Source organism: Engystomops pustulosus, chromosome 4 (assembly GCF_040894005.1).
Source record: "Engystomops pustulosus chromosome 4, aEngPut4.maternal, whole genome shotgun sequence".
In the NCBI taxonomy this organism is placed as follows: domain Eukaryota; kingdom Metazoa; phylum Chordata; class Amphibia; order Anura; family Leptodactylidae; genus Engystomops; species Engystomops pustulosus.
This window is the reverse complement of record NC_092414.1, coordinates 179,567,077-179,591,657: the sequence shown is the minus strand read 5'-3', so window position 1 is coordinate 179,591,657 and position 24,581 is coordinate 179,567,077. Positions and strand designations below refer to the sequence as shown.

The following is a 24,581-nucleotide window of genomic DNA, read 5'->3' as shown; positions in this document are numbered from 1 at the left end:
ACGGTGAGGAGCGCTGCCGGTGTCAGTCACTTCCTTCTTTCACACTTCCGGTTTCTCCTTCCACTTCCGGTGATGGTCGGCCTCCAGTCCCCGCCTACTCCGTGTGTGTGAGTGTAAGGAAGGGTGGGGGGGTTCTTATTTTTAATTGGTTCAAGCTTTGTGACGTCCTGCGAATGTGTGACGTCACGCAGGTATAACGTTACGCGGCGGTGCTCATCAGCTGTTTGTGTAGCCGCAGTTCCCAGCATGCCTTGCCGGAGAGTGGAATCATGGGAGTTGTAGTTTCGTAACATCTGCTGACCTGTATGCAGCCGCGACGCCCTCCCCTATGGCGGGGGGTTAGGGCTCTGTACACACAGGGGTCAATGACTGTCAGTGCTGTGGGAGGAGCCCGGGACTGAAACGTGTTATTTCTATATTTCTCCCACCTATTTATATCAAGATGGCGACGATACAAGCCGCTAAGAGGGCGCTCAGGGCTCAGCTGAAGCAAAGGCTGGCAGCCCTTAGCGACCTGGAGAAGCTCCGGCAGTCCCAGGCTGTGACACGGAAGGTGTGTGACCAGGGCACTCACACATAAGGGGGGAATGAGAGTAGTAGTGAGTTTTTTTTGTGAATGTAAATAAAGTTTATTGAAGACAAATAATGTAGGTAGACTATAGCAACTGTGCAAGGCAGGGAAGTGGTTGTCAATAGAAACCAATAACGTATCTATTATTCCCTGGTGTCAGGCACAGGGCAGGCGTCAGCACTGGGCATAGCTGGGCAAGTGCCGGGGCCCAGAACTGCTGGGGGGGGGGGGGGGTTGTGTCTGTTCACAGCTTGTTGTATGTGAGGGGCTTTCTATACAGACTGGTCAGAGAGCCCATGCCGACCCTCGTCTACTACAGTTACACCGCAGACTATCTATATCTGTATGTACAACCTGACATAAAGAGAGCATAGAGCTCTGTGCTCATTGTAGTGGCTGAAAGCTGTAACCGCAGTTGTAAGCTCTCATTGACTTCAAACCCTTTAAAGCGAACCTGACACCAGCTAAACATGACACTCCTTGTGACTGGTTCACTTTAATATTCGCACCATTGAACTGCATTACTAGGCACGAGCACCAGCAGCTGATATGTAAAGGTGTTCTGTCCTTAGGCCTGTTTCACATTATTCAGTGATCATGGACTGATGATGGATGTGACGAGTGCCACGGACTGATCACTCTGCTGGAGACTGTACTCTATTAACTATAGTGCTTTATATTGATAAATGATGCATGGTGTTCAGTCCGTGGCATGGCACTCCTCACATCCATAGTTACAGACTGATCAATTAGGGAGAACGAGATCCCCATTTTTGTGATATGTGGAGATCCTGGGAGTCAGACTCACCGATCAGATTGTTATCCTTGCACAAGTTCCCATTCACTTTATATAAGTGTAGCTACTGCATTCTCAAAGTATGTCTAGTTCGTAATGCATAAAAGCAAATGGTAGATTTCCTTTAAAGAGGACCAGTCACCTCTAAAAACTGCACTAGGAGCTGCTTACTTTTGAACTCCGGCTTCTGGGACAAGGACGCGCAGCTAGGAGGATCTTGCGCGCTGAAGATGTCAGGGTAGGAGGAGAAAAGAGGCTACTGGGGCTACTCATGTCCCGCTACTCCACGCCCCAGTAGCCCCTTTAAAAAATTTACATATTAAGGTTTTAAAAAGATAGCGGGGATGTGAGGATTAGCTCTAAAAAAGGCTTTCCTCACGTCCCATACGCCCCTTTATAGGTAGAATCGTGGTGGTAGGTTCCCTTTAACTTCCCCTGCTGCTCACAATAAATACATTGCTTTTGATGTTACGTGATGTTTTATGATTTGGAACGTTTATGTGTACATTTTCTCACCTATGACATATTCTTGCAGTTGCTCTCTCACCACCGTTACCAGTCAGCTCAGCGCATTGCTGTGTTTCTGAGTATGTCCGATGAGGTTCAGACTGGAGACATCATACGTGATATATTCCATCAAGGCAAGTTGTGTTTCATTCCACGTTACCAGCCCCGCAGTACACATATGGATATGGTGAGGCTCGGTTCACTGGAGGAAATCAACCAGCTACCAGTAACCACATGGAATATCCGCCAACCCGGAGAGGAAGACTGCCGAGAGGAGGCACTGGCCACTGGTGAGAACACCTCCTCGGGGTTTCATGTTCGTCTGCAGCGGCTTTAGGTCTAGTTTATACAATAATCTGTCCACAATCTTCCTCCCATTTATAACAATAGGCACCAGATGTAAAATGAATGCTCCATATTCTAAGCAGATCCCGTAGGGAATATAAAGCAGGTCACTTCTTCTTCTAATATGACCTGAGTAATGCACTTGTAGAATAAGAACCTTATGGTCTCCTATTGACATCAATGGAAGGAGGTTTTTTTCACAGATATTTTAGGAGTCAAATACTTGCCAAAACCCTAAGTGCTTTTGGTGGGAAAACATCTTTAAAAAGATCTTACACTTCTAAGGGAGCGGGCACAAGTACATGCAAAAATTCCGATTGCAATGTGTTTATAAATGCATTGCCAGTGGAACGTGTGTCCGCACCCTTAGGTTTAGTAAATACTTGGTTTTCTCACACGTAAAATGTTTTGAAACAGTTTTTAATGTCAACTTTGAGGCATCCATGGGTGGTATTTTCTGAGCCACCGCAAAATCTGCCATGTGAACTCAGCCTTTTTACTAAGTTATTTCAATTCCCTATTTTCAAACCAGCGTGTCCATACACCATCTTATACTGCCTGTAGTAATTGTATAGGAGCACAAAGCAGATTTATATGCAAAGATGCCCAAGAATTGTTTCCTTATGGAGAATAAAAGTATTTCCTAAACAGACTTGTCAGGAGAGGGGTCTTTTGAGGCATCTCCAAAAAATAAACTTTTAATTAAAACTGATCTGACTCTCCACGTGTGACAGAAATACAGTAGTTATAGCTGATAACATCCATAAGCCCATAGGTTGTAGACTACCAGTTAAAGGGGTATAATAATAACGGCTGTTCTATACTCAACCCTCTCCGGCACTCTGGTCACTGTTTGTGTACAGAGTTGTTGAGTCAACAGCAGTGCATCCACTCCAGACTGCAACTGCTGCTGTAGCAGATTACTGCCTGCTCCGCGTCCCTGCTGAACCACTGTGTACTGTGGCTGGATCAGACACAGGTGAGTTTGCGGTGTTTGTTTACAAATTTTACAAATACTCCACCCCTCCCCATGCCCTATATTTAAAACCACCCCTTTAAAAAGATTTGTTTACAGGGTATACATTTCCGGCTGCTGGGGCTCCCAGTGATTGTCAGAATCATAGATGGCGAGTGCCTTCTGACATCGTCTCCTGTCCAGTAGCAGTCTATGGAGCAAATGATGCAAACTCTTCATGTATTCTGTACACTTTTTGGCCCTGCTCACTGGACGAGCCAATGTCGGCAGTTCAGGCCGCCAGAAGGGACCTGCAGTCTCTGTTTTGCTGATCACAGGGGGATCTTGTGCATGTAATGACTCTTTTTTTAGCTAGGGGATATATGTTCAATCAGTGAAATACAGACTATATTTTAGCCTTATATTCCAGATCTAGGACCTGTAGTCATATATAATGCTGGAGCCCTTGTCATGGAATCATGTTTTTAAGGAGGGAGGGTCTCCTGGGATCACTGATGACTATGATGGTAGTACAAAGGCACAATCTTTGGTCAGGAAACAGACTACAATACTAGTACAGACACTTCATACATACATATGCAATCAGTTTGCACATGTATTTATGTGCAATCTATGCCAGAATTCTGGCGTAAATTGCTTAAAAAATGTGGGCCACAGTCTGCATTCAAGGACTGAACACAGCCATATAATATACTCTGGAGGGGAACCTGCCATCTACAAACACCAGATAAATTCACTGATGTCATAGAGGAAATCCACCATCAAAATCCAGCATGATCGATCCAGGCACCGTGACTGGTGATCTTTTTATATTTGTTATCTATGGCCTCCTTCCTTCTAAAATCAACTTTCAAACTTATGTTAATGAGCTAGAAGGGCTCCTGAGGTTGTCTCCAGCGCCAATCTGTGCTGAAGCTTCAAAGGCAGTTATACTGTCTCTCCCTCACCCTCTGCTCCCTCTGCACTTCTCTCCTCCCTCTGTCTGATATAATCTCACTGCAGCAGAGGGGAAGGGATGAAGTGCTCCTGCACAGTCACGGGAGAGGGATGATGAGCCGCCTTCCAGGACCTAGCAACTGTTTTCCAAGCACAATACAAGGTTTCGGTAAGGAAAGCTCTTTTCATAATCAATTGGAAGAGTTCAGGGTCTACCAGAAGGAGACTGAGCTTAGGGTCATCGGGGACAGCCTCCCCCATTTTATCAGAAATTTTAACAGAAATTTATGAACCTGTTCCCAGAACTCTCTAATCACAGGCGGGACAATAGTAGATAGAGGAAGGTACCCAAGGTCTCAGAGCAAGGAAACCCGGGGTGAAGCTTACTATCTCTGCAAGTAGTTGGGGGAGACCAGATTGGGCGAAAAAAGGGCAAGGTCCCTCTTCCAGGACCAGGTTCACTCTGCCAGCCCTCGCTTGCTTGAGCGGATCACGTCTTTTTTTTAAATACATACATTTTTTACCAATTTTTTTTAAACGACATTAAAACGCCAATGGTAAGGAACATTTCATAAGTAAAATGGCAGTGTCGCTCCAGCCGTAACCTTTTTAAAACTTATATATGCAACCAACTTATTACAGGCGGCTTGGATCTTGTGCTTGTACCAGGACTTGGATTTGACAAGGAAGGTCACCGTTTGGGGAGAGGTAAAGGATATTATGATACTTTCTTAGAACGCTACAGCCGCCATCTTTCTGAAAAACCGTACACCATCGCATTGGCTTATCAAGAGCAGATTTGTGACTCCATCCCTGTAACAGAGAATGATTTTGAAATAGATGAAATCATCTGCGCCGGAGCGTTGGAGATGCCTGAGAAATGACGGAATCATGTTCTCTACCGCACGTTGATCATTTTCCAATTTCACCCTCAGAATTTTCCTTTTACTGCATTTTGAAGGCTGTTGAATTTTATCAAAATAAAGCAATGGTTCTAATTCGCAAAAGCATAATTGTTCTCTGTTTTGTGAACACTTTATATCTGCATGTATGCCATTTAGGCAAAGCTATCCAAATGGATCAGATATGTTAAAAAATAATTATAGTAAAATGAAATATTTGTAATCTTGTACTGTGACATCACTGTGTGTATTAGCTCTTTACTGTGACAACATTGTGTGTATTAGCTCTATACTGTGACATCACTGTGTGTATTATCTCTATACTGTGACATCACTGTGTGTATTATCTCTATACTGTGACATCACTGTGTGTATTTATCAGGATCAGTGGTAGTAGACCCTCTGTACCACCGCGAACGATAACATAAGCCGACACCTGGGAGCGGAGTCTAAGTGGCACCCGGTTTTCACCAGAGCCCGCCGCTAAGTGGGTTGGACTTGCTGCAGCATGGTACCACCAGGTCGCTCCACAAGCGCAACTTTGTCCGTGGTGGCGGCCATTGCGATGTACAGAGTCGTACAGCAGCGAAGTCAGGAACAGAACCGAGTCACAATGGGAATTCAGAAGACAATCAAAAGGCATAGGGTCAAAGCTTTATCTCAGGCACGAGGCACAAAGATGCGGCGGGGCAGGAGGAAAGAGGTTGGCTATTTATAGATTGCCAGGTGGTGTGCTGGCCCTTTAAATCTCAGATGACCTGGGCAACCTAGGAGACGGGGACACGCGCGCTGGAGCAGGTAGACTTTTGCTGGAGTGTGGGGAGGTAAGTGGACCAGCTTCTGGTGTGAGGGGGCACAGGGAGGCACACGGGTCCGTCTGCAACCCGGGACATGGGTCGCAGGAGCACCCGTGACAGTATTATCTGTATACTGTGACATCACTGTGTACATTATCTCTGTACTGTGACATCACTGTGTGTATTATCCCTGTACTGTGACATCCCTTTGTGTATTATCATTTTACTGTGACATCACTGTGTGTATTATCCCTGTACTGTGACATCACTATGTGTATTATCCCTGTACTGTGACATCACTATGTGTATTATCCCTGTACTGTGACATCACTGTGTGTATTATCCCTGTACTGTGACATCACTGTGTGTATTATCCCTGTACAGTGACATCACTGTGTGTATACCTGCACTGTGACATCACTGTGTGTATACCTGCACTGTGACATCACTGTGTGTATTATCCCTGTACTGTGACATCACGGTGTGTATTATCCCTGTACTGTGACATCACGGTGTGTATTATCTCTGTACTGTGATATCACTGTGTGTATTATCCCTGTACTGTGACATCACTGTGTGTATTATCTCTGTACTGTGACATCCCTTTGTGTATTATCTCTGCACTGTGACATCACTGTGTGTATTATCCCTGTACTGTGACATCACTGTGTGTATTATCTCTGTAATGTGACATCACTGTGTGTATTATCTCTGTACTGTGACATCCCTTTGTGTATTATCCTTTTACTGTGACATCACTGTGTGTATTATCCCCGTACTGCAACATCATAGTGATACACACAGTGAAGTCACAGTATGGAGATAATAGACACAGTGATGTCACAGTACAGACATAATACACGCAGTGATGTCACAGTACAAGATTGCAAATTTTTCCAATCCCATACCTGGGCATCTAGCTGGTATCACCACTCATTGGCGGTCCCAATATCATTACCCCTGCTTAATAAACTGCAAAAGCAAATGCTGTGCTTCATATGGAAAGGATCGAGACCCAGAATTGCAGCCCCCGATCCTGTATGAGCCAAAATGCACCCTTCTAAGTCCTGTCCTCTTATTTATTCAGATAGAGAAATTTAGGGGTTTTAATAGCACAAGAGCAATTTATTTGACACTGTCTGGGGGAAAGTAGATCTCCAAAAAAAGACCCACATGCTGAATTGAGAACAAGACCTTTTTGAATATTTTTTGGTAGCCCAGCGGAAGAAAGCCTTTTGAAGGTCTAAGAAGGTCTCCAGATGTGCTAACTTGACAGAAATGGAGTCCAAAATCCTCACACTCTGTTATTACACCCCCTTTTTCTAGCCAGAATTTTTCCTGGCTTGTCGGACAGATGCTGGAGACAATGTGGACACAAAGGTTCTCTAATTCATATTTTTTGGGCAGTTTTGCAACCTCTCTGGAGAGACACGTTTGCCATTATTTCCTCAATGTTAAAGGAGGCTATCCTCCCTGACCATCCTGCTACTTAATGTCAATAAGATCCCTTTCAAATATAGGAAACGGGTCTGTGTAGTGTTCTCCAGGCTGCCAAATTACTGATTGCTATTGTTTGGAAATCTCCTCCTCTCCCCCCAGTCCAGAGAGGCGCTGTTGGAAATGGTAGACCAACACAGTCAGTAAGAGAAGGTGTTTGCTCTTAGGCAGAGAACATGACGGCATACTTATCTAATCCTCATTTAGGGTTAGCTACGATCTCTGATTTTGCACATAGTCTATAGAATGGTCCGGTTACGGCTTTCCAGTCTTGTTACAGTTAAGTGCTACATGTAAACTATAATAATTCATGGATTCCTTTATCTAAGCTAAATATATATCTATCGGTATGTATAGGAAAGTTTACTTCCCTACATATTGACTTTTCTTTTTTTGTTTTTGGAAATGACGAGCGCCATTATTATTTTATTTGTATTACCGTATATACTTGAGTATAAGCCGAGGAACCTAATTTTAACACACAAAATTGGGAAAACCCACTGACTCTAGTATTAGCCGAGAGTAAGAAATGCATTGGTCACAGCCCCCCCCCCAGTATATAGACTGCCAGCCCCCTGTAGTATATAGCCTGGCAGCCCCCAATAGTATATAGCCTGGCAGCCCCTGTAGTATATACCCTGGCAGCCCCCAATAGTATATAGCCTGCCAGCCCCTGTAGTATATAGCCTGCCAGCCCCTGTAGTATACAGCCTGCCAGCCCCTGTAGTATACAGCCTGCCAGGCCCTGTAGAATATAGCCAGCCCCTATAGTATATAGCCTGCCAGCCCCCAATAGTATATAGCCTGGCAGCCCCTGTAGTATATAGCTTGCCAGCCCCTGTAGTATATAGCTTGCCAGCCCCTGTAGTATATAGCCTGCCAGCCCCTGTAGTATATAGCCTGCCAGCCCCTGTAGTATATAGCCTGCCAGCCCCTGTAGTATACAGCCTGCCAGCCCCTGTAGTATATAGCCTGCCAGCCCCTGTAGTATACAGCCTGCCAGCCCCTGTAGTATATAACCAGCCCCTGTAGTATACAGCCTGCCAGGCCCTGTAGAATATAGCCAGCCCCCAATAGTATACAGCCTGCCAGCCCCTGTAGTATATAGCCTGCCAGCCCCTGTAGTATATAGCCAGCCCCTGTAGAATATAGCCAGCCCCTGTAGTATATAGCCACCTGCCCCCAGTAGTATACCGCCAGCCCCCCAGTAGAAAATAGCCACCAGCCCCCTGTAAGTATATAGCCTGGCAGCCCCCAATAGTATATAGCCTGGCAGCCCCTGTAGTATATACCCTGGCAGCCCCCAATAGTATATAGCCTGCCAGCCCCTGTAGTATATAGCCTGCCAGCCCCTGTAGTATACAGCCTGCCAGCCCCTGTAGTATACAGCCTGCCAGGCCCTGTAGAATATAGCCAGCCCCTATAGTATATAGCCTGCCAGCCCCCAATAGTATATAGCCTGGCAGCCCCTGTAGTATATAGCTTGCCAGCCCCTGTAGTATATAGCTTGCCAGCCCCTGTAGTATATAGCCTGCCAGCCCCTGTAGTATATAGCCTGCCAGCCCCTGTAGTATATAGCCTGCCAGCCCCTGTAGTATACAGCCTGCCAGCCCCTGTAGTATATAGCCTGCCAGCCCCTGTAGTATACAGCCTGCCAGCCCCTGTAGTATACAGCCTGCCAGGCCCTGTAGAATATAGCCAGCCCCCAATAGTATACAGCCTGCCAGCCCCTGTAGTATATAGCCTGCCAGCCCCTGTAGTATATAGCCAGCCCCTGTAGAATATAGCCAGCCCCTGTAGTATATAGCCACCTGCCCCCAGTAGTATACCGCCAGCCCCCCAGTAGAAAATAGCCACCAGCCCCCTGTAAGATATAGCCTGCCAGCCCCTCTGTAGTAAATAAAAAATTAACACTGTACTCACCTTTGTGACACCCCCCATAGGTCCTCTTCTTCGGATCTTCTTCGAGTCCTTCGCTCTTCTTGGACTCCTCTTTGCGTAGTTTGGCTCTCTTCAGGTCTTCACGCTTGGCCGGCACATCTAATGACGTTAGCCGCTTGCCGAGGTCATTGTTTGTGAGCCGCCGACATCGCAAGTGGACCCTAAGAGGCACCGGAGCATTGGAAGCAGGAAGAGGACCTATGGGGTCCATCGGAAAGGAAGTACAGGGTTATTTTTTTTATAGACTTTAGGGTTTTCCAGCACAAATTTTGTGTTAAAAAACTCGCCTTATACAGGCAGTCCCCGGGTTACATACAAGATAGGTTCTGTAGGGTTGTTCTTAAGTTGAATTTGTATGTAAGTCGGAACCGTATACTTTATTATTGTAACCCCAGTCAAAAATTTTTTGGTCTCTGTGACAATTGGATTTTAAAAATGTTGGATTGTCATAAGGACCAGGATAAACAATAAATCTTAATTACAGACGCCTGTGATAACTGTTATAGCTGTTTATTGTAGCCTAGGACTAAAGTACAGTAAATTACCAAAATCCAGAGGTCCGTTTGTAACTAGGGGTCGTATGTAAGTCAGGTGTTCTTAAGTAGGGGACCGCCTGTACTCGAGTATATAAGGTACATTTATGAACCAACATATTATCACCCCAAAAAGTTATGTAAAATACAGCATACTGTGTTGGATTATTCCTTGCATTTTTGCCGAATAAAAACTAGTTAAAAAAAATGTACTATCATTGTTTTTTCTTTAATTTATATCCATATATATTTATATGTTAAACAGAAACATTTTTAAAAAGTTATGGATTTTTAAGGGAGATGAGGGGAGCAGAAAATGAAACGCAAGACTGAAAAGAGCATTGGAAGGAAGGGGTTTATATAGCAATTCTTCCATTAAAAAGCCCAATTGATAGTTAAACCTAATGTACCTCTAGCTGTAGTCTTGATTTGCAATATACAATACTATATAAAAATTGATCATATTTGGAGCTTCCTGTTTACATAAATCATAAGATCATGAAACCTTTTAATAGCGTTTTATCACAATTAGTCTCGTGACCTTGACATGTTACCGAGGATGTGTCGCTGAGTTCATCACCTGGAGTCAGTGCTTTGAAGAAGGCAGCTTTATTAGCTCCGTATAATCCTTCCCTCCATACAATTACATTGCATATATTAGGATGAGCTCATTACCCGCTGCTCCAGTAACCACAGTACAGTAATGGCAGAGGGCTAAATTAATAGCGAATTATGTGGAGGCGGGTTCTGGTCCACTTTCTTGCACTACATGTCTATTATTTATGCATCTGGGGCATCTCGGTTTATGTTTTGCTTTGAAGTTTTGTTACTGTTTTAAAATTTTCCCATTTTAAGTTCCCATGTGAATTTCTCTAAATGGCTCCAGAATAGGCACATTTCCTAGAATCTGTTATAAAAATCCTATTTATTATTTTACAGCGATGAGAATCCTTGTTTTGACCAGAAAAGAGACAAAGACAACTTAATTTGCTTCAAAGAGATCAAAGGCAGTCTATAACCTCCTAAATCACCTTATGGATAAGAACGGCAATATGTGGGGCACTCTTTGTGCTTTCCAGAATGAACTGTTTTATCATTTTAGAGCAATTTGTGTTTGTACCTTTATGCAAATGAGCTTTAAATGCATTGGGGGTGTGGTCACATCTGCTGGTGCATTGTTCACTCCTCCTTTTTCTCCTGTGGCAACAAGAAAACAGGTGCACTGGTGTCATGGGTGCTCCCACTTCTCTGGTCGCGGGCTCACCCGTGACCCTCGTTGTGCCCCAGCGCCCATCCGCTCTGTTTTACCTCTTCCCGTTCCTGATTCCTATCCGGCGGCTGTGCGTGTGCACTCCCGTCTCCTAGCAGTTTCTGATTTAGCATAATGTATTTATATGATAGAGGAATAGAGCATACATTACTTAGTACTCACTAAGGCCCGTTCCACACTTGCGAGTGTGATGCGATGAACTGGCATCACACTCGCAACGCATGCTGCCGGGAACGCAAGGCCCGAAAGCTGCACCGCGGGAGTGAACTGACATGCTGAGTTCACTCCCGCGGTGCAGCGTTCGGGCCGTGCGTTCCCGGCAGCATGCGTTGCGAGTTTGATGCGAGTTCATCGCATCACACTCGCAAGTGTGGAACGGGCCTAAGACCCTGGACATTATCGATGAGCAGACCCAAACTTTAGGTCTGCCATCTCTGTTCGGCAGCTCCGCCCAACCCGGACTTGTGTGATGGGATGCCTTGTTTCTAGGGATGTAAAGCTGCCTGATTGGCTGCTCTGCATCCCATCAAGCAACACGTCCGGGTTAGGCGGAGCAGCCGAATGCTGGACGGCGAACCTAAAGTTTGTGTCCGCTCATCTCTACTTACTGGCAATTCGCCATGCTTCCTCTGGAATATGTAGTCATAAAAATGTGTTTGTTCCTTCCATTTGTGACATTTCATTACTCATATCAAAGTTAACGTGTTTCTAGACACAAGGAATGGAACTAACAGATAGTTCACTGCAGTAATTCACTATTATAAATATGTTTTTCTGTTTCGGAAAACACCTCATCTTATTTTTGGAAATATAGAGGTAATCTAGTGGATGCCTGAATTCAGTCTCACAGTTGGTATAAAGGGGATGACAACCATAGTGGGATTTTTTTGTAGCTAGGAAGTATAAATATGTCCATAAAGTGATACCTAGGACTGATTCATCTTTACACACTAGAAATCTGACATGAAAACAAAAGATCTGCCAATCCGACTGCTGCCCCTGCAACACAGGCATATTCAAAAGCAGGAAATCTGGTGATGTGTACAATTATTTGACATATATTGTACTTTTTCTGACCGTTCTGATGTTTTTCCTACCATGTTTTACCCTCCATTGTAAGGAGACGTCAGGAGGATTCCCGACATACAACAGTGGGCTTGGACGAATCCCTCTCTATGCACATGTTGTGGGAAACGTCGTCCTGTTAGTCCTCTTCTGCCTTAAAATGTGTGAGGAGGGGTGGCTTAGTGGTTAGCATTACAGCCTTGCTGCTCTGGGGACCTGGGTTCCAGTGATTGGCTGCTGATGATGTTCATGATGTTTCCCCCAGTGATGTCATTGTATGGATAGTTACATCACTGGGGACCTCCATTAGCAGATCATCAGCGATGCATTGGATGGAAGTAATACCGTATATGCTGGAAGCATCATAAAAAAGTGATATAAATGTAGATGGCTTGAAGATTTTAAGCCAAGCTAGAAATGTTGATGCCTTTTGGTTCTAGTTAATGGTTAATGTCACCACACCTCTGACCACCACAGTCATGAGGACTTACCTTCAAAACACAATTTGTATATGGTAGTTTTCAATATAACTGGAGGACAATAATGATTTTATTGACAATCTATCATCTACACTGAAAGTAAAATTAACCTCTCAGATGCTACAGTGTCATCTGACCACAGCATCTCAAGAACTTAAGGTCTGTGATCAAAGAAATTTCACCAATCACAAACATTGTTTCTGAATTTGACATCGGGTTCCCTGCTGAGCTCCTGAATAGTCCCTAGCTATAAAGGGAATCTACCATCTTAACTAAGCACAGTTACATGCTGGTGTGTTCCTCCTGGAGCAAGATCTATTCTTCTTTTTGCTTAGTTTTTGAGAAAAACGTCATTTAAAATAATACAAATGAGCCACAGGTGCACTTGACTACATCATAGAAGCCCTTTCTGGCTCCGTCGCCTGCTAATTATTCACAGCTCCATTCAGTGTGGGAGGAGGCGTGCAGAAACGCAAAATGAAGGCACGAATAATTATAGCAGACAACAGAGCCAGAAGGGCCTGTGAGGTAGACAGGAGCCCCAGTGGCTCATTTGCATAATTTTAAAATATGTTTTATCAAAAACTAAGCTGTTTAAGGGGGCACACACCAGCATTCAAGTGTGCTTGGTTTTGAAGCACTGCATCCATGTGGTAAATATTCTTTAAATGGGATCACCACGTTTCAATAATTCTGTTCCATTAGACATGTCTCTATATGTACCTTTGCCTGCTTTGGGAGCTTAAAGGGAACCTCTCACCAGGAACCTCATTTTCACTAAAGACAGGTTGCAGAAGCCCATCACACCTGCATTGTACATCTAGCTTTCTGCCTTCTCTGAGCTTTTTTTATTACAATATAATTGTGTGTTATAACTTACCTTGCACCCTAACAGAATCCACTGTGTAGTCCAGGGGTTGGGCTTTGGTTTGGATGCATTTAAAAAAGCAACATGTGACTTGTCTATGCTGTAGACGTTTGTGCTCCTTTATAGCTCCTTCCTCCCATACTGATGTCAGCTCACCAGGCTGTGAGCTCTTTGAAGGAGCAGGAGGGAGAAGCTGTACAGGAGCACAAAGGTGGGGGCTGGGAGCTGAGCAGTCTGCAGGACAGACAAGTCACATTTTTCATGTTTTTTTTTTTAATACATCCAAAGCCCCACCCCTGGGACTACACAGAGGATTCTTTTAGGGTGCAGGGTAAGTTATAACACACAATTTTATTGTAATGCAAATGTTTAGAGAAGGCAGGAAGACATCTGTGCAATGCAGCTCTAATGGGCTTCTGTAAAAATGAGGTCCCTGGTGACAGGTTCCCTTTAAGCATTTCCCTGTTCTCACCATGCTGCGCTCAGCATTTATACAGGACTTTCTGTTCCTCACTCCTTCAGTCTGTCCTAATGACGTCACCCTCTTTTCCTGTTTCTGGGCAGAGCAGGATGAGTCATAATCTCCTATACATCATAGTTCAGATATGTAAACAAAGATCCACTGAGAGTTTGCAGACAGCACTAAAGTAAGTAGCAGGACTGCTGAAGCACTTGATGAGGTATAAGTTTACTTGACCTTTGAAAATTTGTTTTACATAAAACTAGGTAAAGATTCTTGTACATTACCGGTAATGCAATTGTATATGAAGATACACAAGACATAAATATTTTTCAGATATTTTTAATGAAATAACTTCTTTCCTCTTACATTCTTCCTGTCCGGAGATAAAACACATTTTAATCTTTATAAAGATTAGCAGAAAGAGTCCTTGTTCAATTTGCTGATGATAACAAATATCGTTTGTTTGGTCTTTCAATTCGTCCCATCTAGACCGCAAAGATCTCTAACTTAACTCAATATATAGTCTACCAGAGAGGCCTGGCCAGGAGGACATTAATTATTATATTTATGTTTCAGTATATAATATAGAATTCATGCTAATAGTAGTATTGAATACAATGCATATTCTTATACATTCACATTATACAATATATATATATCTATATAATATAGTCATCATTTCTCAATGTCTTTGCTCTTGTAAATAATCTGACCTTTTTATTTGCAGATATTTAGGAGTAAGAAAATAGCTTGCCCTTTAATACGGTACGAGTCAATGCTGCTTTTTTGTGTATCGTGGGAAGTAAAATCTCCCACCTTTAACCTTATGCAAAACAAGAACCAACTGGAAAACCAAATTATAAAAAAAGAGTTGCCATGTGACTGTCCTATCGATTGAATGGGGTGCAACACCAAACCCTGCAAGTTTAAAGGGATGGCGAGGTTTCTGAGGAAAAAATCACAGGCCATTTTTCTAATCCTGAACAACACCTTTAAGTAAACCTTTCAGTTGATCGTTGCCTCTCTATCTGAGAGTTGGATGTGACAGAGGGAATGAAGCTGAGATAAGTTATGACTTGGAGCAAGATTTAGTGTTTACAGTATACTGTATGAGCGATCAGGTCCCATAGGGTTCATATACCTAAAGGGGCTTAAAAAACTAAAAAAAATAAATAAATCAAATCACCCCTCTTCCCTTCAATAAACAGACAAATATCGTAAACATGTAAGGTATGCCCCATCAAAAAGTCCTATCAATCAAAATAAGTAATTATGAAGAATGGTGTAACAAAAAAAAACAAAAGGCCAAATGTCTGAATTGCTGCAATTTTGACACGCACTCAAGTTTGAGTAAAAAGTAATCAAAGGTTCATAAAATGCTATCATGGAAAACATCAGCTTGACTCACACAGCTCCGTACACCAAAGTATAAAAAAGTTATGTGTGTCATGTTTTTTGAAAAATAAGAATTTTTTAAAAAAAGCTTTATGAATTTTTTATCTCCATGATCGTACTGACCCAAAGAATGAAAGGGATGCATCATTTTCACCGTAAGATAAAACCGTAAAATCAAATCCCATAAGAAAATTACATAACTGTGTTTTTTTGGTCAATTTTATCATATTTTTTACCAGCTTTCGACAAGATTGCAAGAAATATTGAATGGTGCCACTATAAAATAAGCCCTTATTCAGTAAAAATAAAATAAGGAAAAATAAGTTAAAGCTTTCAATAGATGACGAGTAAAAAATAAAAGTGCAAAATAAATGTTAATAAATGTAGTCCAGTGACCCGACTTTTATTCCAGGATCATTGGATTACAGCTTTGATACTCAACTTTTGATTGAGTGTTGCCTCATGCTTACATTTTTTGTATATGTAGCTTTTTTGGGGGGAAATAGATTGTGTGTTGGCGATCGCTACAATAGCTCTAAGGACAGATAGCTTTCATTTCTTTTGTATGTATAAGTAATTGTAGTAGTATAGTAGTGTGAGGGCGTAAAAAAAAGGTCAGATGGTGGAATATCTTGCAAAATAGAATTCATTGAATTGAAAAACTAAAAATATATGTACCAAACCTAACCTCCTCCCCCATCACCTGGTGGTGGGTTGGGGTGAAACCTTAATTTTAACCATTCTAATTTTTTAATGTAGAAACCATATTTAGCGTAACCCAGGAACAACGATGTGGATGTAGTCGTTTTCTGTTCTCTTCGGGGGCTAACATCAGAGAGCTTGATTAACTTAAGTCTCCTCCCCTCTGGAGATGGGGATTTTTTTTCTATATTTTTTGGTAGCCTACACAAATATCAATTGCTCTACAATAAGTTTTCAAAGTTGGTAAAATTGGATAGATTTTAGAAAAACATTGCATATGTCTATTTTCAAATTTTAGATCTGATGTGTATTTATCGATTTTGCACCATCAGTCAAAAGAATTTACCAAAAGTGTAAGGCTACATTCACACTGACGTATGGAGGACGTATATACACACGTGCGGCACCGTACCGCTCCGTACCCGGAAAAAGATAGGACCTGTCCTATCTTTCTCCGTAGTACGGCGCCATGCGCCATTACTTCCTATGGAGAGGGGCGGGGGTGAGCTGCGCTCACCTCCTCCTCCTCTCCCCGTACACTGCCGTTGCCTGCTATGGTACGGTACGGGCGGGCAACGGCAGTGTGAATATAGCCTAAGTGTAATGTAATTTTTCCCCGGGGAATCCAAATCTGCAATAAAAATGTGGGTTAAAGATTTTTAAGTTGACCCCCACCACCAAGTGTGGTTTCATTGGATAGATTGACACATATAATTTTAGTTTTTCGATCCACTGTGTATTTCACAAGATATTCCAACGGTCCAAACCTTTTTATTACACCCTCTTTAGTTTCTGTTTGGAGAGGTATTGAGAGTCCTGAATGCTCCACCCACATAGGCTGATGGACAGTCTTCTCTCTATGCACACTGAAACCGGGTGATCTGTCACTTACTGTGGGTGGACTTAACAGGACTCTTATTCTTCTAGGAGTCCTAACACGATTTACTTTGTTGAGAAAATTCAGCTCCAAATGGCGTATACCCAATATTAAAGTGATCAGCTTCTCTATTCCTCTATTACATCCGGCTCGGATAGGAAAACATATTTCAGACAGTCAATGGCGATAGATTTGAAATTAGGTTATACCTCCTGTTGGCACATAACAGTTTTAAAAGACACATTCTTCTATTGTCATCACTGAATTACAATCATGCTTATCATAACTAGGGAGCGGCAAACTTCAACATTAGAGTCCATTAAAAAGCAGTTATTGAGGGTTCCCCATTATCTCTTCTTGGTTCTGAACTTCCCAGGCAGTACTTTTCTAAGAGGCAAAATCATCCAAATTTTCAAATAAAAAAATACATGTAATGCTAAAAGCAAGAATCGCTGTCAATGTATCGAAGAAAGGCACGAAAGATGGAATGATTGTGTATTGCTGTCGAAACGATGCTGCATCATCTCTTTGGCTGGTCACTGTGTTGTGTCCTCTAAATGTCTCCTTCCCTTTCTCCCTTATGTAGATGAATGCTGAATTCACATCTTTGAGGTCTGTGCATGTGGGCCAGCTTGATATGTCTTCTTTGCAGTGTGTTTTCTTTTATAATGTGTGATCTCTATCCAAGAGGAACTCTCCGGAGGGAGGAGGATTTGTAGTCTCTATAATCCATTTGCTGTAAGAGTAACATGCCATGGTGTAACTCCTACTCCTTTAATCTGAGTTCATGGAAAATGCTAGCATCATACTTATGTAAGCCTGTAATGTGCACATTGTCAGGCTCCTATGTATAGTGTTCTGTATCGTTCCGTTTATATTTAGTCATTTGACTACCATCGAGATTTAACAGTAGCTATCATTACCCATTCCTGGTGACTATACACAGGGAATGGGGAAGTGCAAGTAGAGCAGTCTGTTTCTGAAGATTAGGACTTCATGGTGCAAATAGGTACCACAATCACTAGGATTACCGTACAGGCCGCTGCGGTGATGAGTGCCGCCATCTTACAGACCTTGGCTCGCCGGAACTCTGCTTCCTTTCTTTTGAGCAGAGAATCATAACCCGGAGTATAAATGTCTTCCATCCAAAATTCCAGGTTATTTGGGTTCAGGGATTCCTGAGTCTGTATGGAAAGATAAATACAGAAGACTACAGTGGTTAAATAAGCGACTCGAGGGGGAGATCTATCTGGTTTCTTGTACTGCTTTATGAGAATTATTTGGTCTCAGTTTGGAGTTTTTGGTCTCAGTTGAGACCATAAAGTCCCAACAGAGACCAAAAAGTCTCAAGCCGCAGTACAAGAATCCAGACAACACGGTAATAGATCTCTATCTAGGACATCAACTACTCTATTGTACATCATACAGCATAAACAATCATATCAACTTATACTGTATCAATAAGACACTCTATTGTCCTCTGTGGGCTGAATCAACTGAACACTTAATAATCTCATTCCTGGCAGTGTACAAGATTGCCCTTGAACTGTAATGTTGTAATAAGGTCTTCCATGTCATAACTGTTTGTTATAATGGGACAAATACGGATTGTTGCTTGTAATTTAAAGTATATCTTTAGGAAAGCAGTATTTCAGGTATTTGTGACATATTCATAGGATCTACCATGAGAATTAAGGTCTATTGACCTCAGACACACTCAATGGAACATTGGTCAGACTAACTACGTGCCCACCATTCAGGCCAATAGTGGGTTAGAGTGACCAAAATTGGAATATCAGAATTGGGATCCCACCCTATCCTATGGATGTCTCATACATACCTGTTGTGAATTAAAATCTACGTAAGTACTACTTTACTATCTGCTTCTCGGGAAACATACGTTGGCTACAATGTATCTACCGGTATGTATCTAGTCTAGGTAATTCTTTATTAGTTGAAAACAGCAGAATTAATTCTAAGCTATTTTGCCTATGCAGGCGGTCCCCTACTTAAGCAAACCTGACTTAAATACAACTCCTAGTTACAAATGGACCTCTCTGCCTAAGTGGGCTCTGGGTAAGCTCTCTGGATTCAGTAATTTACTGAACTTTAGTTCCAGGCTGCTATCATAAACTATAAGGTGTCTGCAGTTAAGCTTCATAGTTAATTATTGTTCCATTGACAACCCAAATTTTTCAAAATCCAATTGTTTCAGAGACCAATAAATAATTTGTTTGGAATTAAAGTTATGAAATACACATGTTCCGACAACTTCAACTTAACAACAAATCTACAGTGCCTGCGTAACGCTGGTACCGCCTGTACTCTTACTTTGTAGCACCCACCCCTGGACCAGAGAGCTACATTTTTTATACCCCTTCGACATGGGTATTACCATTTGACAACAGAGTTCCTCGAAATGGTTCAGAACTCAAATAAAAAGTATATGTGAAAATAACATAACTTTTTTTTATCATACTATCATTCAACGTAATTCTTTTCAAATCTCTTTTTATTGACTTTTTAAAATTTGAACAGCAAGAAAGACAAGACAGTGGTATAACAAAAAAATTAGTGGTGCCACAGCCTGGGTAACATAACCACAACTTTGTAAAACAATAAAGAAGACCATAAAACAATAAAGAAGACTGGCTATAGTGTACCTGGAGATCCAGTGCGGTCAGACGCCCCTTTTCTCCTGAGTTGTGTGCATATTCTTCTATGGTCCATGACGGCTGGGTTCGCTTTATCTCGGCCATTTCTGTTAGGCGCATGTCTGTGTAAATGGGGTTGCTTTTCATGTGGGACTTCAGAGATGCTGGATAAGGATGAGGACTGAACACTTGTTCCACCATATACGAATCCCTGCCTGGTTTTGGCACCCTGTGCAAATGAGGTATTTCATGCTGGTCGATCAACCAGGGGCAAATAACAAGATAAAGATTATAAACATATTTTACCTATCTCATACTTAATGTGACATAACATTCAGTAGTATTAGTTTGTTTACCTCTTTTGACTTGCGGTGCCATTCTCTACTTGATCCTCCCTTATCCTTCTTTTCTTCCTCAGAAATACTAGTCTGTTTGGCGAATCCCCATGGTCGACATTCATGCTGCGGGTTTCCAGGCTTTGACTCGCTGGTAGAGATATCTTCAGTCAATGATCGGACAGACCTTTGGGAGAAAAGGTTTTTTTTCATGGCTTTTACTCTGAGACTTTCCGTGGTAGCATTAGTATTGTCTGGACAACAGCAGTCCGGTTTTTCAGTATTTCCACTGTGAGATGAGTTTTGATCTTGGAATGGACTTGGCGAGGCTCTTGTACTGGAAATGGCATCACTATGAGGTTGACTTTCAATCTCTAACTTTGCTTTCTCAGGGGGTTGTATTCTCTCATCTAGCTTATTTAGTTTAGCCAACACTTGGGACACCTCATCACGCACTCCAGAAAGTGACTCTAGCTTCTTCTCAATTTCTCCAATTCTTCTCACTAACTTTCTGACACTACTTTTTAGTTCTTCTTCTTCTAAAGTCTCACCCCGTGGGCCCTTGGTTGGTTTGTTGGCTGCTCTTACCGATGCATGCTCTGGAGAACTTTCATTGTCTGCTCTTGGAATTTGAGCTAAGGAACCACTGCTATTGTAGCATGAGGATTGAGGAATGCCAGAAGAACCACAAAGACTCATATCATCTAGAAATCTAAAGATGTCACTGATGTCATCACTGATGATTTCAGAGTCTGCCTCAGACTGGTTTCGAGCCCGGCCTTCTATATAACGGCTGCAGTTGGTTGGGATGTTTGGTTCCTTTCCCTTTTTCCCTTCAGTTTGTTCAGTTTGCGTACCCACGCTCTCAGTCTTTTCTACACTGAATTGACAGGATGGTGTTTTTGTGCCCTTGTCTCTGAATCGCCTTAAGGCCTCTTGTTTCTCAACATCTTGAGGCTCACAAAATTTCTTTCCATTATTTTTCAGTGCTAGATCTGGCAAATAAGAATGATGTCGTTCTGGTACCGAAACAAAATTTGATGCTGGTAAGCCAGTGCTAGGGTAACACATACCTTCCTCTTTTCTATTAAAAAATGAGCGTTCAAAATCTGGTACCTCTTCAGTGTTTAAGCTCCAGCTTTTCACAGGCTTTCCTATAAGGGGTTTGGGCTTGTTAGAAAACCTTTTTTGATCTTGCAGTGCCGAACCTGTTGTTGGACCAAAGTAAGTGGAAGCCTGAAGATCATCTAAACTTTCATGCTTGGACCTCCGAAAGTCCTCAGAAGAAGAGTATGCTGTATTTAGATAGTGAGAGCTGTAAGGCATCTCAAAACTATGATTAAAGAAAACTGTCTTGGGACTTATCTTCCCTTCGTTCTTTTTCATCGTTAGGTTAGGTGACATTCTAACTACATTATGGAAATCATCCTTAAAAACATTCCTTCTCTGTCCACTGGAAGGTGGAAGCCTGAAAGGCTCTTCACTGGGTGTAGGTGGCAGTGATTCCGGCTCAGATAATGGCTGACTAGGGAAATAGGTGCTTTGCATTTCACAGGATTGCGGTGTTACCATAGGGTACGAGTCCAAAGCTTGCAACCTCTCCATGGAAGCTGCCCGCTCATTTACTTCCTTCTTAACTCCTAATAGGAAATTTGGCTCGGGGAGAAATGTGTGACATCCTTCACACTCTTCCTTGTGGCAGCTGGAGGACCTGGTGATGGAATAGCTCCGGTTGGTATCTCGTTTCTGTGCTTCTTTATGTGGGGCCATATCGTTGCCACTGTAAACATCTGTGTCAGACTCCATGCCTTCTTTCTGCTGAGACTGCTGTTGAATGGGCAGTTTTTCTTTGGCAGCCCCATCATTCATTTGTATCAAATTAAATATAGTGACTATATCAGCAGCCGCTATAATTTTTTTGGATTGTTGGTTCTCAGCTGCATTTCTCATCTTGTCTCGAAATAGACTTGCTGGAAAGCTGGGATCTTGACAGGCAGTGTAGTACAGGAGACTGCGCAGCTTTGCAAGTTCAGGTAGTTCATATCGGGAACATAACGATTTGCAAAGGTCTTGGTAAGAAACTGAGTTTTGTTTTGAGTCTAAATCCTCTAGAATCTTCACTAGAAGATAGGAAGGGTCCTGGGCATCACTCATGGTGACAAGATTGTTTATTCCTAAAATAGATGAAATTAAAAAAAATAAAATTATTATTCTAGGCAGCAATAAACTGGTCATTTAAAATCAAAGCACATCCTTAAAGCATATATACCATATATGCTCAAGTATAAACTGATCAGATTATAAGCTGAGGTACCTAATTTTACCACATAAAACTGGGAAAACCTATTGAGTATAAGCCTAGGGTTGAAAATGCATAGGTGCCAGCCCATGCCCCCAGTATATAGCCAGCTAGCCTCCTGCCCCCCGGATTATAGCTAGCCAGGCTCCTGCTCCCAGTATATAGCCAACCAGTCCATACCCCTTGTATACAGCCAGCCAGGTCATGCCCCCTAGTATATAGCCTTCCTCCCTGTATATAGCCAGCCCCTAGTATGTAGGCAGCAAGCCCTTCCAGTATATAGCCAGTCCATACCCTCCAGCCAGCCTCCAGACCCTGCCCCCCAGTATATAGCCAGCCCCTGCCCCCCAGTATATAGCCAGCCAGCCCACCCAGTATATAGCCGGACCATGCCCCCCAGCCAACCCCCAGTATATAGTCTTCCAGACCCTGCTCCCCAGTATATTGCCACCTCCCCAGTATATAGCCAGACCATGCCCCCCAGCCAGGCCCTAGTATATAACCTGCCATCCCCTGCTCCCTAGTATATAGCCATCCAGCCCCTGCTTCCCAGTATATTGACAGCCCATGCTTCCCAGCCCCCTGCCCCCCAGTATATAGCAAGCCCCCAGTATATAGCCAGCCAGCCCCTAGTATATAGCCATTCCATACACCCCAGTCAGCCCCCAGTATATATCCAGCCAGCCCCAGTATATAGCCAGCTAGCCCCTGCTTCCATTCCTGATGCCCCCGCAGGTCTTCTTCTTACTTCTGGGTGTGGCAGGTCCGTGCACAGTGGCCATGCATACACTACAATATCAGCCGCTGCTGACAACATTATGGGGCTTATTTACTAAGGGTCCGCGGAACACACTTTTGTTGAATTTTAGAAATTTGCGCTGATGTGACAGCTATTTAGAAGGGGATTGTGTTGCACGCAATCAGATTTTGTGCCGGCTTTCATGCGACAGAAATGGGGGAGGCGGGCCGTGGACGATCCGACTGATTCGGACTGAGCACGGGATCTCCTGGCGGGTTGTGACCGGCTGCTTTAATGTCTTCCATATTTTGAACACAAAAAGTTTAGGAGAATCTGTTTCATAATTCTTTTTCACCCAGTTTGAACCATTTTCAGGATCATGTAGGACAACACTGATGGGAATAAAGTACTTAGTGAGAATGAACCTAGTTATCTCCAGCAGGCTTTGTGCCTCTCTCAGCTACTACTCACTCCTCACCCTACCCTTTCTATAGCTCTCTCTAGACTTCTAGGTAATATCAGACCTCTTTAAGCTGCATATTGTCTCACCAAGATGGGTTCAGAAGAGATTTGAGATTCAATTGTGGGGATAGGAATATGTGTTGCAACATTTCTAATTTTTGCTTGGACTGTTGGTCTATGCAAAACATGTGGAAAAGTTGATGATCGTTTAACATTTAGATATTAGTGAACAAGACAATTGCAGGTCAAGAATAGTGTATGAAAAAGACAGAATCTCCTGAGTGTAAGGTGAAGACAAAAACTTCAAGCACTAGTTTTGGCTCCCCTCACCTCATGATAGTTCTATGACTACATGGGCAACATTTATTGTACACTTTGAACTTAAGAGAGTCTGGGGCCGAGGGCTGTGTAATTAAAAAAACACATACTTACCCCACTCCGGTTCCTTTGTCGCTCCAGTACTTCAGGTTTCGAGTCTGCTTCACTCACTTTCTTGGACCAGGGAACAACACAGGAAGTGATGTCCCCTGGAAAATGGAAGTCACATCCCTTGCCCGGGAAGGCCTCCCAGAAGTACCAGCACAACACACAAACCGTAGAGGGGTCAAAATGTACTTTTGTCTTACCCATATTTCCATATTCATCTCCCCGTGGGACTACTGTGCAGTATTGAAAATATGATGCCTTATTTGACTGGGAGGGGAATGTTACATTTCTATTATTGTACGAGTAATTGTGTTTGACACCCTTGCAATAATAAGTAGCATGTCTATGGGGACACAACTTTCTACCCCTCCCTGTACATTCACATTTGTAGAGGTCATGGGGCATAACCACCACATTCTCCCATAGAAGTTAATAGGAAGTTTTTATACTAAGTATTTTTATGTCCATGGCCCTTGTGCAAAGAGTCTGCAAAAATAAAAATATATAAAATACAAAAAGTAACAGATTAAAAAAAAAAAAAAAGTTTCAGTATCGGGACTTAATTAGAAAAAAAAAACAGTCTTGAGTATTACTGAAGGAGATTGTGTAGCAATTTTGTGTTGCTATGTGATTGTACTATTTATATCTCTTGTTATCTCTCCAAGTTGAAAGAGGTGTTAAATCTAATCAAAACTACAAAACTGGAAGTCTAATTAATTGTAGAAGTGAAAGAGAGTGATTAAAAA

The 24,581-nt window shown here is 42.6% G+C and overlaps 2 protein-coding genes across 4 annotated transcripts in view; one reads left to right on the top strand and one right to left on the bottom strand.

The window, feature by feature from the left end:
* The first annotated feature begins 32 nt into the window (after positions 1 to 32).
* Positions 33 to 5,144, top strand: MTHFS (methenyltetrahydrofolate synthetase). Of its 3 annotated transcripts, none has more exons than XM_072148797.1 (3): positions 33 to 107; positions 1,903 to 2,164; positions 4,774 to 5,144. In XM_072148797.1, exons 2-3 carry the CDS (start codon positions 1,957 to 1,959, stop codon positions 5,013 to 5,015), a joined length of 450 nt encoding a protein of 149 aa, XP_072004898.1. In that variant the 5' UTR covers positions 33 to 107; positions 1,903 to 1,956; the 3' UTR covers positions 5,016 to 5,144. The 3 variants fall into 3 exon arrangements, with proteins under 3 accessions (XP_072004898.1, XP_072004899.1, XP_072004897.1); XM_072148798.1 differs by having other exon boundaries at positions 63 to 113; XM_072148796.1 differs by lacking the exon at positions 33 to 107 and adding an exon at positions 226 to 553.
* Positions 5,145 to 14,274: 9,130 nt separating this feature from the next.
* The window catches only part of MINAR1 (membrane integral NOTCH2 associated receptor 1), a 55,509-nt gene continuing 45,202 nt past the window's right edge, over positions 14,275 to 24,581 (bottom strand). Inside the window, exons 2-4 of the mRNA XM_072148792.1 lie at positions 19,931 to 22,083; positions 19,584 to 19,826; positions 14,275 to 18,104 (exon numbers count right to left, since the gene is read on the bottom strand). Coding sequence (XP_072004893.1) covers positions 17,907 to 18,104; positions 19,584 to 19,826; positions 19,931 to 22,063 — 2,574 coding nt within the window. The 5' untranslated portion in view covers positions 22,064 to 22,083 and the 3' untranslated portion in view covers positions 14,275 to 17,906. The remainder of the gene's footprint in view (positions 18,105 to 19,583; positions 19,827 to 19,930; positions 22,084 to 24,581) is intronic.

Bases quoted from the DNA above. Each gene is read 5' to 3' on its own strand.
- MTHFS (XM_072148796.1), top strand. From the start codon at position 443: ATGGCGACGATACAAGCCGCTAAGAGGGCGCTCAGGGCTCAGCTGAAG. The intron at 554-1,902 runs GTGTGTGACCAG...ATATTCTTGCAG, and splicing joins CCCAGGCTGTGACACGGAAG to TTGCTCTCTCACCACCGTTA. The intron at 2,165-4,773 runs GTGAGAACACCT...AACTTATTACAG, and splicing joins AGAGGAGGCACTGGCCACTG to GCGGCTTGGATCTTGTGCTT.